General features: G+C 40.1%; 1 protein-coding gene across 1 annotated transcript in view; it reads right to left on the reverse strand.

The window, feature by feature from the left end:
• Positions 1 to 13,838, reverse strand: part of Utp18 (UTP18 small subunit processome component) — a 28,380-nt gene that overhangs the window by 9,423 nt on the left and 5,119 nt on the right. Inside the window, exons 4-9 of the mRNA XM_031353314.1 lie at positions 12,859 to 12,929; positions 10,615 to 10,703; positions 7,913 to 8,038; positions 7,642 to 7,816; positions 1,920 to 2,020; positions 1,151 to 1,241 (exon numbers count right to left, since the gene is read on the reverse strand). Coding sequence (XP_031209174.1) covers positions 1,151 to 1,241; positions 1,920 to 2,020; positions 7,642 to 7,816; positions 7,913 to 8,038; positions 10,615 to 10,703; positions 12,859 to 12,929 — 653 coding nt within the window. The remainder of the gene's footprint in view (positions 1 to 1,150; positions 1,242 to 1,919; positions 2,021 to 7,641; positions 7,817 to 7,912; positions 8,039 to 10,614; positions 10,704 to 12,858; positions 12,930 to 13,838) is intronic.

Here is a 13,838-nt window from a genome sequence, read left to right on the forward strand (position 1 = left end):
AAGTCTAAGTTGAACAAAGGTACTATATTCCACTCAAATAAATAATGGAGCAGACATATGAAAAGCAAAGTAATAACCCCAAGCATTAGTGTGGCTGCTATGTAAGGCTATACAATACAGACAAGCAGACTTTTAATGATGATAAAGTAAATGAACTGATCTCGACCACAAAAAGTTTATGATTCAACTACAGTTTGTTTCAAGTCACTGACAAATAAGAATACTAAAGGTGAGCAATGAGCACATATTAATTTGGAGAAGTAATATGTCAGCAAGTGTGCTGGCTGATTTTGTGTGTCAATTTAACACAAGCTTGAGTCAGAGAAAAGAAGTCTCAGTTGAAGAAATGCCTCCATGAGATTCAGCCGTCGGGTATTTTCTTACCCGGCCCATTGTGGGTAGTGCCATCCCCTGACTGGTGGTCCTGGGTTCTACAAGAAAGCAGACTGAACAAGCCAGGGGAAGCAAACCAGAAAGCAGAAACTCCTCTATGGCCTCTGCATCAGCTCCTGCCTCCAGGTTCCAGCCCTGCTTGAGTTTCTGTCCTGACTTCCTCCAGTGATGGACTATGATCTAGAAGTGTAAGCCATATAAACCCTTTCCTTCCCAACTTGTTTTTTGGTCTTAAGTGTTTCATCACAGCAATAGAAACCCTAACTAAAACAGCAAGAAAAAAAAAGATATTAAATATAGACACCACAAATATTCCCATGATGGAAAGACCATCTAATCCCCCAAACCAATCAATTCTTTTTCTTGTTCCTACAGTGCTTTCTCATCCTATCATGCATACAATACTCACATTCACTTCAAAGATGACTCCTCACTCCCTCATCCACTCCATTTCCGCAGATACTGTTCCAGGGTTTGACCTTCTACATACAACTCATGTTCCCAATGAGAATTCAGTGAAACTGTTGTAACTATCTCCTTGAAACTTTTCCCACACTGAAGTATGTGTGCATGTAGCAAGCACATTAACACTACATATCAAATGATTAACCTTTCACCGTTATTAGTTCTTAACTGACCTGGCAATGACAGAAAATGAATACTAAATATATCTGATTTTCTTATTAAAACAATACAAAGAAAACTATGCAGCTTTTTAAAAATGAAACTTGAAACATTAATAAATGTTCAAACTTACCAGAAGAGGTATATATCCTCTTACTATCTGAAGAAAATGTGGATGCCGCAATTCGTCCATTAATCTTCATGCTACCTATCAGTTCTTTGGTCTAAAAGTAATTATTTGCCAGATATTAGAAGGCTGATATCTGCCTGCCAAAAATATTTGACTCTAATTTTTATTAATTTCACGTATATAGCTGTATTTCTGCAATTTGTACCTGTTGCGTACAGAAGCCAGAAGAGGGCAACAAACCCTCTAGAATATGAGTGACAGATGACAGAAAACCAGCATGTGAGTACTGAGACCTGAACTCAGGTCCTCTGCAAGAATGCCAGTGCTCGTAAGCACTAAGCCATCTCTCCAGCCCTGAGTCTATTTTTCTTAATTGAACTGCCCATAACTTCTCCTAAAGTTCTACTTGAATAGATTTAGGAACACACTGAGTGTCATCTATCCTAGTGCAAGCCTTTAATCCTATTAGTCTGAGGCACAAATAAATGGATCTCTGTAAGTTGGAGGCCAGCCAGGGCTAAATATATATATATAAGTGGGGCCGGAGCTAGCAGGGCCGGCAGAGGTCCTGAGTTCAATTCCCAGCAGCCACACACATGATAGCTCACAGCCATCTGTACAGCTACAGTGTACTCATACACATAAAATAAATAAAATAAATCTTAAAAACAAAACAAAACAAAAAAACCTTCACATTGAGTTAAAGTTCAAGACTATCCTTAACCCTAGCCTTACTAGGGACTGGAAAACAACAAGAGACTACATGTTTCACCTTCATTGATAGCAAATGAGAAAACCCAGCAATGCCGCTTATGAGTAAGAAGGATCCATCTGGGGAGACTTCAAATCGCTTCACTATTTTCTCTTTCAAACCTAAGAAATGAGATGCAACAAACAAGATTTAGTGACTTTTAAAAACTCTACCTACCCTCTAATAACAATTAAATTCCCTTACCTTTTAAAATATCTACAAGACACAAGTAAACGAAACACAAGCTCTAAATAAATCAGACTGCATGTCACATCAAAAAGATCCCAAACAGAAGTTCATTTCAAAATGGTTGGCAAACTTCATTTTGGTTAGCATTCAACAGTTCAGCCATAGGCCAGAGACTCAGTTCTCCAAACGGTAAACAAATCAGCTCATTTGCCAAACAATAGCACTATAGCAACTATATAACTAAAAGGACTGGAGTAGTGTTATACACAGTTCACTAACGGAAAGGAAATCCACTGCCATTAGAGATAGTCAAAATATCTGGTTGCCACATATGATGAATGGGAAAATAACCTTTAATTTTGTACTTTAAAAGCACAAACTCCCATAGGGCTGGAGAGATGGTTCAGCGGTTAAGAACACTGACTGTTCTTCCAGAGGTTCTGAGTTCAATTCCCAGTAACCACATGGTGGCTCACAACCATCTGTAATGGGATCTGATGCCCTCTTCTTGTGTGTCTGAACTTAAATAAAACAAAAGCACAAACTCCTAACTTTCAAGTGCAATTAGCTTCTTGAAATGGCATACACATAGCTGAAAGTCTGCTCACCCATTTAAAGAGACATATCCCTTCATATCCCTTCTGACCCTATCAGAGTAAGAGCCAAGTTACTCACTGTAAAGTAGTCTAATAGAAAGGACACATAAAAATGGGTACAAATGGCTTACTCAAGGGGAGGGAAGGAGAAAGCCAGGGAGAATGAGCAGAACAGACTTCCCACTATCACTCATTTGTACACAATGGGGGTGAAGGTGTTCACACCCACAACAGCCTTTAAGCCTACTAACTGGGCCTTCTAGAGGGCCTGGCTGCGGCTCCTTCGGACCCCCTCTAACTGCTTAAGCTATAAGCCTTGACAGGTTAATGGAACATAAAATCTGAATCAATTCTGTTTTCATTGTTCAAACAAGCATTTATGCCACCAAGAGTTCGCATACAAAGGCTTTAATATCCTAATCGGCAATTTCCCACCTTAGTGAAATATTCTAATTTCTTGAGTGGATTGAGTTAGTAGTTTCACAGGGCTAGTGATATTCCTCAATGGTAAAGCTGGCAGGGTCAAGGCCCTGAGCTAAAGCTTCACTATAGCAAAAACCTTCCTTAAGTATGGTGGGCTTCTGCTTCCTTTTCTCTCTCCTTCTGTCATGACTTATGAAGACAGAACCTGGACATCAGACTTGGGCAGCAAGCAGCACTTTCATCTGCTCAGCAATCCTGCAGGCCAGCTCTGGTTCTTGCTGTAGTTAAGTGTAGAAGTGTTTTGCCTACATGTATGTGCGTGCAGTGCCCTTGGAGGCCAGAAAAGGGAGTTGGATCCCTTAGAACTGGCCTTAGAGATGGTTTTGCACCATGGATACTGAGAACTGCAAATATAGTAGTTGTCAAAACAATTTTCTGTTTTAATGTAAGTTGGTTTAGGCTTTTCAACAAAGAAAATTCACTGACCAGGAAATGCACCTAATGCAGTGGGGAAATGAAAATTCAAATCTACAAAATCCAAACTGCAACTGCTGGGATTTCACAAAGATCCAACTTGGAAAGGATAATTAAACACATCAGGAAACAGTAAGAACAGACTAGAACTAAAGATAAACATAAATGTTTATTTAGTTTGGTCTTATTCACTGTCCATTAACATGAATATAGCCACACAAGTGCAATAGGAAGACTGTCAGGAACCTATGGCTGTGTCAACTCTTGTTAAGCCAGCCAACATCGTTACAACAGCTTTGGTTTCCCCCCTCCAAAAAAAGACCCACCGATATTTCAGGAAGCATGAGCAGAACAATACAGAGAAAAAAAATGGGTAAGGGTAAATAAATTGCCTAATGAAAACAGCTCAGTGGAGGTGAGGGGGTGGGGCGCTAGGTCATCCTTTAAAATTTACTTCTCAAAAAAGAGCTTTATTCCAAGTATAAATCAACACTTACAATAAACATTAAAATTAAAGTATCTAATGCCCTATTTATCAGAAAACAATTGGTCCAAGGAAGTAGAAGCCACGTCGTCTATATCTCTAACTAATGTGTGTAGTGACAATTTTGGAACTTTAGGAAATGTAGAAATATCCTAAGACTATGTTTTCATTTTAACCCCAGGTGTGGAATATGGGGCTGCTTCTGATTGTTCACAGAAACTATGATTTGCCTGGTGCTCTAGCAGGTGTGTGATTTTGCCAGTGACAAAAAGGTTCTGTGACTGTGTGATATTAGGAATCTGAGGACTTTTCAGGGGGTATATTAATGCTAGGGCCCCTGAGAGGTTGCTGGGCTGTGATATTAGGAATCTGAGGACTTTTCAGGGGGTATATAAATGCTGGGGCCCCTGAGAGGTTGCTGGGCTGTGATATTAGGAATCTGAGGACTTTTCAGAGGGTATATTAATGCTAGGGCCCCTGAGAGGTTGCTGGGCTGTGATATTAGGAATCTGAGGACTTTTCAGAGGGTATATTAATGCTGGGGCCCCTGAGAGGTTGCTGGGCTGTGATATTAGGAAATCTGAGGACTTTTCAGAGGGTATATTAATGCTAGGGCCCCTGAGAGGTTGCTGTGACTGTGATGTTAGGAATCTGAGGACTTTTCAGAGGGTATATTAATGCTGGGGCCCCTGAGAGGTTGCTGGGCTGTTGGTTGCTGTTTGTTAAGTAATCATGTACAAGAAAGAAACAAAAAGAAGAAATTAGATATCCTGAAAATGAAGATCAAACTTACCCCAAAAAACTGTCCCTAATCAGCAGGATGTAATTTAGCAATAAAGCCAAGCCCTCTCCGTATTCTCTCCTACCTAGTGGTAGGAAGCTGAAAGGGTGGAGAAGTTTGGGAGAAAGAAGAACCCACAAAGTACCCAATTCCAGCTACAAGTGGCACCCAGACAGAATGGGAAACCTGATTTCAAACAGCACACAGAAAACAGAAGAGAACAAAGGGATGGATTTTTCTTTTCAAGATACCAGCAAAAGATTTATCTCGGCTGCTACTGCTGGAATATCCCGTTTTGCTCCCAGAGGGCATTTTCTGTTTTTTTCTTTTTCTCCTTCCTATATTGTTTCATATTGTACACTGTATATGTCCTATGTTGTATATGGTGCTTGGGTCAGAGAAATGCTAAAAAAAAACAGAGGACAATTGGATGAAACAGCCCATTTTGAGAAAGGGTTAATCTAGAACCAACCATGTCTCCAGAGCAGGAGGAGCAGCAGCCCAGGGTCATGAGATGACCACCGTCAGCTTGCCCAGTAGTCACACAGCACATGCCTGCTAATAGTGTAGAACAGATTAGGAAATAGGATGGCATCCTATCGAAATGAAATATCTAAGGTGTTTTAAAGAGGCCATGATTTCATATGGGATGCACTTGCCTTAAGGAAAACAAATCCTAAGTTAACTGGGCTACTCAAAATAAAATTATTCCCCATGGTGGGAAAGGACTGGTGACTTGAAGCCAGCCCACAACTACAATGGTTAACAAGGTGGAGGGAAGAAGCTTCGAAAACTGAACAGTGATATAGAGTGAGGATAATGAATACAGTAAAGGCCAGTGGCTGGGTGAAGGGCAGTACTCTGATATACAAGAAGGATTCGAGGCTGGAGAGATGGCTCAGTGGTCAAGAGCATTGGCTATTCTTCTAGAGGTCCTGAGTTCAATTCCCAGCAACCACATGGTGGCTCACAATCATCTATAGTGAGATCTGATGCCCTCCTCTGGCCTGCAAGGCATGCAGGCAGGCAGAATGCTGAAAACATACTAAATAATAAATCTTTTTAAAAAAAAGAACAGATTCAACTTGATGACAGTACTATAAAACAATGTCACTTAGCTGCTTTAAGAGTTTGGGACAAGGTTGAGGAAAAATCCACCTCATTTACAAAGATTATACAAAGCTCTGGAAAAGCCTTCACTGATTTTCTTTACAAAGATAAGCCTCAGCTGTGAACAAAGGCATCTCAGACCCTGATGCAAGCAGGTGTTGATAGAAACCTTGGCATCTCAGTAGTGCCCCACGAGGTTGATGGGTTACTGGTTGCTGTGGGTTGCAATTTGTTATATAGTTGTGCACAAAGAAGAAAAAAGAAGAAATTAGATATCCTGCTGGTGAAGATCAAACTTGCCCCAAGGAAGTTGGTGTTCCTACTCAACATCAAATAGTTTAACGATAACTTCACCCATCTTCCTTTCTATCCTTTTTTTCTTTCCTAGTATTAGGGAGTTGAAAGGGGGAGAAAGGGTAGAAAAAAGAAGAACCCACAAAGTAGTCAAGAACACAAATGTTCATTCTACTACCTCAACTGCTAAAATTAAAACCAAGCAACAAGGAGGCTCAAGAGATGATGACTCAGCAGTTAAGAGCACTGGCTGATCTTCCAAAGAACCCAGGTTCAGTTCCCAGCACCCACATGTGACTCACAGCATGTTTAACTTCAGTTCCAGGGAATCAGACATCCTCTTCTAGCATCCAAAGTCAACAGGCTATATAAGTGGTATTCAGAAGGAAAAAGATACATACAGAGGAAAACAAGAGAAGGAAGGAAGGAAGGTGGAGAAAGATGGGAACAAAGGAAGGGTCAAGTAGAGAAAGAGAGACAGAGAGAGAGAGAGAGGGAGAGAAGGAAGGAGGAAAAGAATTCTGAATAAAAGGGGTTAGAGAGAAGGTTCAGCAATTAAGAGCACTTGTTCTTACAGAAGACCCAAGTTCAGTTTGCAGCACCTACATAAAGGATCACAACCATTTCTATCACTCCAGCTCCAGGGGACCCAAAATCCAGGGATGTACATGGGGCACATACATACAGGCAAGCAAAACACTCATATACACAAAATAAAAAATAGAAAATAATTTTTTTTCAAGATAGGGTTTCTGTGTAGCCTTAGCTATCCTGAACTTGCTTTGTAGCCCAAGCTAACCTCGAACTAACAGAGATCCACCTGCTTCTGCCTCCCAAGTGCTGGGATCAAAGGTGTGTACAACCATACCAAGCCCCTAAAAAAATTTTTTAATAGAGTATCAGGGTAAAGGCCTAAAGTAGAATCCTAGCCTACAAGTACAAAAGTCTAGGTTTGGTTCCCAACACAAAATAAATAAAAACAATAAGCAAAGAAAGAAAAATTAGTGAGTACAAATAAAGCCTAGGAAAAAAATGTATACATGTAAATTATGAATTTACCGTAAGTGTTTAGTCTGTTCACTGACCTCATTCAAGCATAGTTCCTAGCACAAGAAATTGTCAAATACTATTAACTAAACAAATGCTTACTTTTAAGAATCCCATGGAGAGCTGGGTGTGATGGCACTGACACATGCCTTAATCCCAGGGCTTGGGAGGCAGAGACAGGTGAATCTGTGAATCTGAGGGCAATGAGGAATACAGTGAGACTCTGTCTGCCTGCTTATCACTCACACACGCACACCCGGGATGGAAAATACTTATAAATACTGTTAAATTTGGGTTGAGAAAAGTCACCCTGATAACCAACAGTATGTTCAACAGAAGTCTTACCTCTCACTTGATGTACAGGAATTAACTTCCCAGCTAGCATATCATAGACATAAAGAACCTTGCTGTGCATACTTGTGGCTAAAACCTCTTCTCCATTAGCACTGAAACAAGCCTTAAAGATTGGAAACTTTTCCAAATAGATGCTCTGGATTTTAGGGTTTGTTTTGCCATCAACCTGTAAGAAGTACAAATGTTTCTTCTGATTATTTCCACAGACCCTGTATTCTGGCAGTGAACACTTCACTACAAGACTTCATTTAAAAATTCATACCTGAAACAGTGAGATAGCATTATCTACCCCAGAGACCATCACCACCTGTGCACCAGGATGGAACTGTACAGATGAGATCCGAGCAGTGGTAGGCCGTTCGGCATTGGCGGGCCGGCAGTTCTTCATCTGTGGAAATAAAAAGCTGGGATTTTATCAAATCAAGTGGGTTAACATCACTTAAAGCAGCATTCTCAACCTGTGGGTCGTAACTTTGGTGGTAAACACCCTTTTCACAGCAGTCATGTATCAGATATTTACAATTCATAACAATAGCAAAATTACAGTTATGAAATAGCAACAAAAAATTATGGTTGGGGTCAATGTAACATGAGGAACTGTACTGAAGGGTCATAGCATTAGGAAGGTTGAGAACCTCTGGCTTAAAAAAAAAAAAACCCAATGCCGTTTACAAAGCAGAACTGAACGGTAATCAGAGGACCATGGATCTGGCACCAGTTAAGTCACTACTACCCAGAATCTATCCCCACTGTCTCTGAAGTGAAGGGTTAAGTCCGTTTGTTAAGCTCTGAACAAGAAATGCCCTCCACAGATATATGTGTGAAGATAATGGAAGGGGCTGGAAACCATTGAGGAGAGGCCTAGCTGCAGGAAAGGTCTCTGAATGTCCCAATACTATACCTTTTCCTGATCTCCTCTTGGATTCTCTCTGCTTCCTACCACTAGGAAGTAACCAACTTAACTCCTCTATGCCCTCAATGACGTTCTCTGCCTTACCACAGGCCAGAAACAAACACAGCAACAGACCGTGGGCTCAAAAGTCTGAAACTGGAGCTGGGCATGGTGACCCACACCTTTAACCCAAGCAGAGACAGGTGTATCTCTAAGCTCAAAGCCAGCCTCTAGAGGTAACTCCAGAACAGTCAGGGCTACACAGGAAAATCCTGTCTCAAAAAAAAAAAAACCAAAAGTCTGAAACGCAACCAAAGTAAATGTTCCCTCTTTTTGTCACGGTAATCAACAGTCTGATACACCTCTCTACACATGAATGCTAAACATTTTTTAAGTACTAGTATATAGTACTGCCCCAAAGACATAGCTACTTTGGTTAAGAGACTGGCACTTGTGGAGAAATGTTAATTAAACACCTACTTTGATGTAAGTACAATAGGATCTACGTCACTGGCCCCACAGTTCTACAGTCCAATTGCTGTGTAGCCCTCAAGGACACATGTGGCAAGTTTAAAATGATGGTGATCTCTTATATCACTTGAACTCTCTGCTGCCTCTTGCTTTTAGAGGTACATGTACATATTAAAATTTCATTTAGGGGGGCTGGTGAGATAGCTCAGCGGGTAAGAGCACTGACTGCTCTTCCGAAGGTCCTGAGTTCAAATCCCAGCAACCACATGGTGGCTCACAACCATCTATAATGAGATCTGATGCCCTCTTCTGGTGCATCTGAAGTCAGCTACAGTATACTTATATATAATAATAAATAAATCTTTAAAAAAAAATTTCATTTAGGAACAAAGTACACTTTGCCTATGTTCAGAATTACTGAAATTAAATTTTGTTACTTTTTTTTAAAAAATGTGACTTCACTCACTTCTCATTTTTACTTATTATTTTTACTGTGGATGTGAATGATGTGTGAGCATGGGCATGTGTACCACAGTCAGGTATGGCAGTCAGAGGCATAGTACAAGCCTGTAACTGATAGTAGGAGCACAGCAATGGGGAGGGCATGGGACAGCATCATTCTTGGCTCACTGTTACCTTACCATACTACTACTTCCACTGCCCATCTCCATAACCAGACCATTTTACAGACAGGAAAATGTTTATCACACTGCTCTGTTAATTTGACAGATAATTAGCTGAAGGACTGAGCTAAGGAAGCACAGGTTGCTACAATTAATGAATGTAAACAAACTGGTGTGAGTAAACAAAGCACGGGGTAAATATCTTTCCAAAGTGCTTAGAGGAGACACAGACAGAAGAAAGCAAGAAAGGCAAAAAAGGACCCAGTTTGTTTAAGAACCACAAAGGACTGGGTGGACCCGAGTAACGAGGAGGAGAAAAGAGATCTGATATGAAGCTGAGGATATGGGCATGACAAGGACCATGAAGAACACTGTAGACTATGACAGAAATACAAAGATTTCAAGAAGTAAAAGTGATAGAATCTGAAACTATTTTTAAAAGCACCCTCTAGGGCCTAGAGAAATAGTTGAGTGGTTAAGAGTACACAGTGCTCTTGCGGAGGACCCAAGTTCAGTTCCCAGTACCGGTATCAAATAGTACACAGCTGCCTCTAAGTCTAGCTCCAGTGATCTAATGCCCCTGTGACTGAAAGTATCTGCACTCATCCTCCTGACATACACCGATAATTAAATGAATAAAAGCTCCCTCTAGTATTCCTATGTCAAGAATAGTTCACAGTATAAGGTACAGTGGACACGAAGAGCTCAGTCACTGAAGCAGGCTGACCGAGATGGAAGCAGAAAGAGACGAAAAGAAATGAAAAGAAACCTATAGGGCTCCTATATGTACTTAAGTAGGTCATGCTTAGATAGCTCTCTATCATTTCTGCAAAAGAAAAACCTAAGAATATTATTTACTAAAGCAAAATGACAGGGGAAACACTAACCCCACATACAAGGATTACCCATACTTATATAGAAGCAGATCGGATGTCACAGGTCAGTAACTGGATAGGTCCCAATTTCAACAATTCTCACCTTCAAGATTCCTCTTGGAAGAGAAGTGGATGTGGATATGAAATTCCCAGTCCTTTGCAACAAATCATCTTCATCCTCTTCACTTTCATCTGAGTCAGACAAACCCACAGGCTAATCTTTAGAATCAATCAGAAGGCCCTTTACTACCCCAAACTTCTCAATTTCCAAATGCAACTTCCATCCTAGCTTCACTATCTCAACTACTTTTTGAGCTGAAAATGGTAAAAGGAAAACACAATTTTAAAAAAATAAAAGCTAAAGACAACATTGCACTTATAATTGTGTGTGCACGCACACACACACACACGCCACATACAATTAAAACTTGACTGGGAAGAAAGACATACAAATGGTTACTAAGATAAAAGGAATTCAAGTTTAAATAAAGCCAGCGTTTTATTTAAAAAGAGCAACTCATAATCATGACAAAATCAGCAACAGAACAGGTAGGAGATACAGCTTAACCACACACATAAAAAGAGGGCAATGCCAGCCAACTGTGTATAAAAGCACATCAGTGAGCGATAACAAGATAGCTAAGTGGGTAAAGGAACTTGGCAACAAGCCTAACTACCACTTTGATGCCCAGGACAGAATGGGCTGTCACAAGCCATCTGAGTTCAGGGCCAAAATAAGCTACATAAAAATCTTTCCCAAAGGGCTGGAGAAATGTAAGAGCACTGACTGCTCTTCCAAAGGTCCTGAGTTCAAATCCCAGCAACCACATGGTGGCTCACAACCATCTGTAATGAGATCTAACACCCTCTCTGGTGTGTCTGAAGACAGCTACAGTGTACTTACATGTAACAATAAAATCTTAAAAAAAAAAAAATATTTCCCAAAAAAACAAAAAAATACTCAGTAAAAAAATCTAGAACACAGTTACTGAAAATTTAGCCTCCACTGATGTTTTTAACAGTGTCCCAAAATTAGCTGACAGATCCAAAAAACCATCCAGAATATAGTACAGAAAAACTACAGGTGCCTAAGCCTTTAATCCCAGCACTCAAAGGCAGAGGCAGGCAGAGCTCTTTAAACTCAAGGCCAATCTGTCTACATAGCTCACTCAGAGTTTTCTAGCAAATTCTGTCTGAAGCATGAATGAGTTTCCTATATCACTTCCTGGTAAAGCCAATAAAAAGATGTTAAGTGCTTCCTATCTAAGTATGAGGATCTATAACAGATTTTAATTGTTATTCTAAGCTTTATAACTTCACACAAATCAGACCTTGACTAAGCCATCTGCATTTATAGTGTCTAAACTCAGAGTTTAAAGTAAAAAATACTTAATAACACAAGCTAATCTTAAAACCTGCAGTTTTTCTGTTATCATCTGGGCTTGGTCTGACATCCACTCTGCTGACAGAATTCCCATTTCTGGGTAGAGAGCTAGAATAGTTAGAGGCCTCTTCAGAAGGAACTCTGAATCAAGTACCACTTATTTTTCCTTAATACTAAGCCATAAAACAACACAGTCCTGTCAAAACATAACTGAAATTCCTTTATCCTCTATCTTCCTTACAGTAAGTAAGTAAGATGCTACAGGTTGACCATCCCTTGTCTGAAGCGCCTGGGGCCAGAACTGTTCTGAAGCAGATTCCGAGTACCTGGATATACAACATAGTAAAATAGCCCGAGCATAACCCAAAGCTAAACATGAAATCCATCTGATTTGTATATACCTTGTACATGTTGCCTGAACGTGATTTTAATAATACTTCTGATAATTCTGTGCATGAAACAGTTCCATAATATATAATTTCCCACTCTTGGCTTCAAAAAGCCAGTGTTCCAGATATTTCAGACTTGAGAGCGCTAAAAAAGTTTCAGATTCTAGAACACTTCAAGTATCAGACTAAGTATGCTCAACCTGTATTAAATAAAATAAATTCATGCCATCAAAAACAGGGAATTTACTCAGAGAAATGTCAGACTTTAAAACCAACCTAAGGGAGCTGGAGAAGTGGCTCAGCAATTAAGAGCACTGACTGCTCTTCCTGAGGTCCTGAGTTCAAATACCAGCAAACACATGGTACCTCACAACCATCTGTAATGAGATAGATCTGAGTCCCTCTTCTAGTGTGTCTGAAGACAGCTACAGTATACTTACATATAATACATAGATAAAACCAACATAAACAAGGGAGGCTCATCTAAAACACTTCAGTTTTAAAAGCTTGGGAAAACTCCAATAAAAACAATACATGGAAAGGGACCTACTAGCTTAGAAGCATCAACACTCACCATCTGAAGAGGTCCTCCGCTTGCTCCCAGTCTCTGCCCAATCAGGTACTCCTCCCATAGCATGCTGGAATCTAAGAAGAAAAATCAAAGTGTTGCAGTACCACCACTGAACCTTTTGCACCCTTTGGAGTATATATAAAATCTATTCTAAAATCAATACCTTTGAAAACAAACAAACAAAAAAAAACACAGAATAACCCCAAGCTCTCTGTACTAGAAACTCAGGAACCTCTGCCCATAGAAACCAGCTCTGGATACAGTACACCGCAATCCATATTTGTTGTTAAATTTATGTTCAATTACATAGCTATCCTATTTGCTCCTATCAGCTCATCCTAGGTATTTGGAACTATGTAGTCTCTTTGTAGTTATAATGCCAATGCCAGAATACAGAGATACACAAAGGAAAATGTCTGAAAACAAAAGACTAGAATATACAAAAATTCACTGGTCTCATTCAGGCCCAGTGGCACAAGCCAACTGCTTGAGAGGCTAGGGGAAGAGGATATTTACTAAGTTTGAAACCTGCCAGAACTACAAAGGGAATTCAAGGTGCCATCTTGGTCAAACTGAGGAAGAGATTCTCAAAATGGAGGAGTGGGGCCAGAAATGTAATTCAGCAGTATAATGCTTACTTAGCATGCCCTTAAGTTTCAATCCCCAAAAGAATTATTATAAAACAGAAAACTAGGCCAGGCATGGTAGCACACACTAATCCCAGCACCAGGAAGGCAGAGGCAGGAGTTTGAGAGCAGCCTGGTCTACAGAGTGAGTTCCAGGACAGCCGGGGCTAAACAGAGAAACCCTGTCTCGAAAACACCAAAAAAATAAAATAAAATAAAAATAAAAACACTGTATTTAAAACTTTATTATTAAAGTAGATATGCATAAAGCTTGAGCTCAAACCCCAGCATCACATAAAAACACTTGGGAGGCAGAGACAGGAGGATTTCTGAGGTCGAGGCCAGCCTGGTCTAAAG

This window comes from Mastomys coucha, unplaced genomic scaffold (genome assembly GCF_008632895.1).
Source record: "Mastomys coucha isolate ucsf_1 unplaced genomic scaffold, UCSF_Mcou_1 pScaffold5, whole genome shotgun sequence".
Taxonomy (NCBI): Eukaryota; Metazoa; Chordata; class Mammalia; order Rodentia; family Muridae; genus Mastomys; species Mastomys coucha.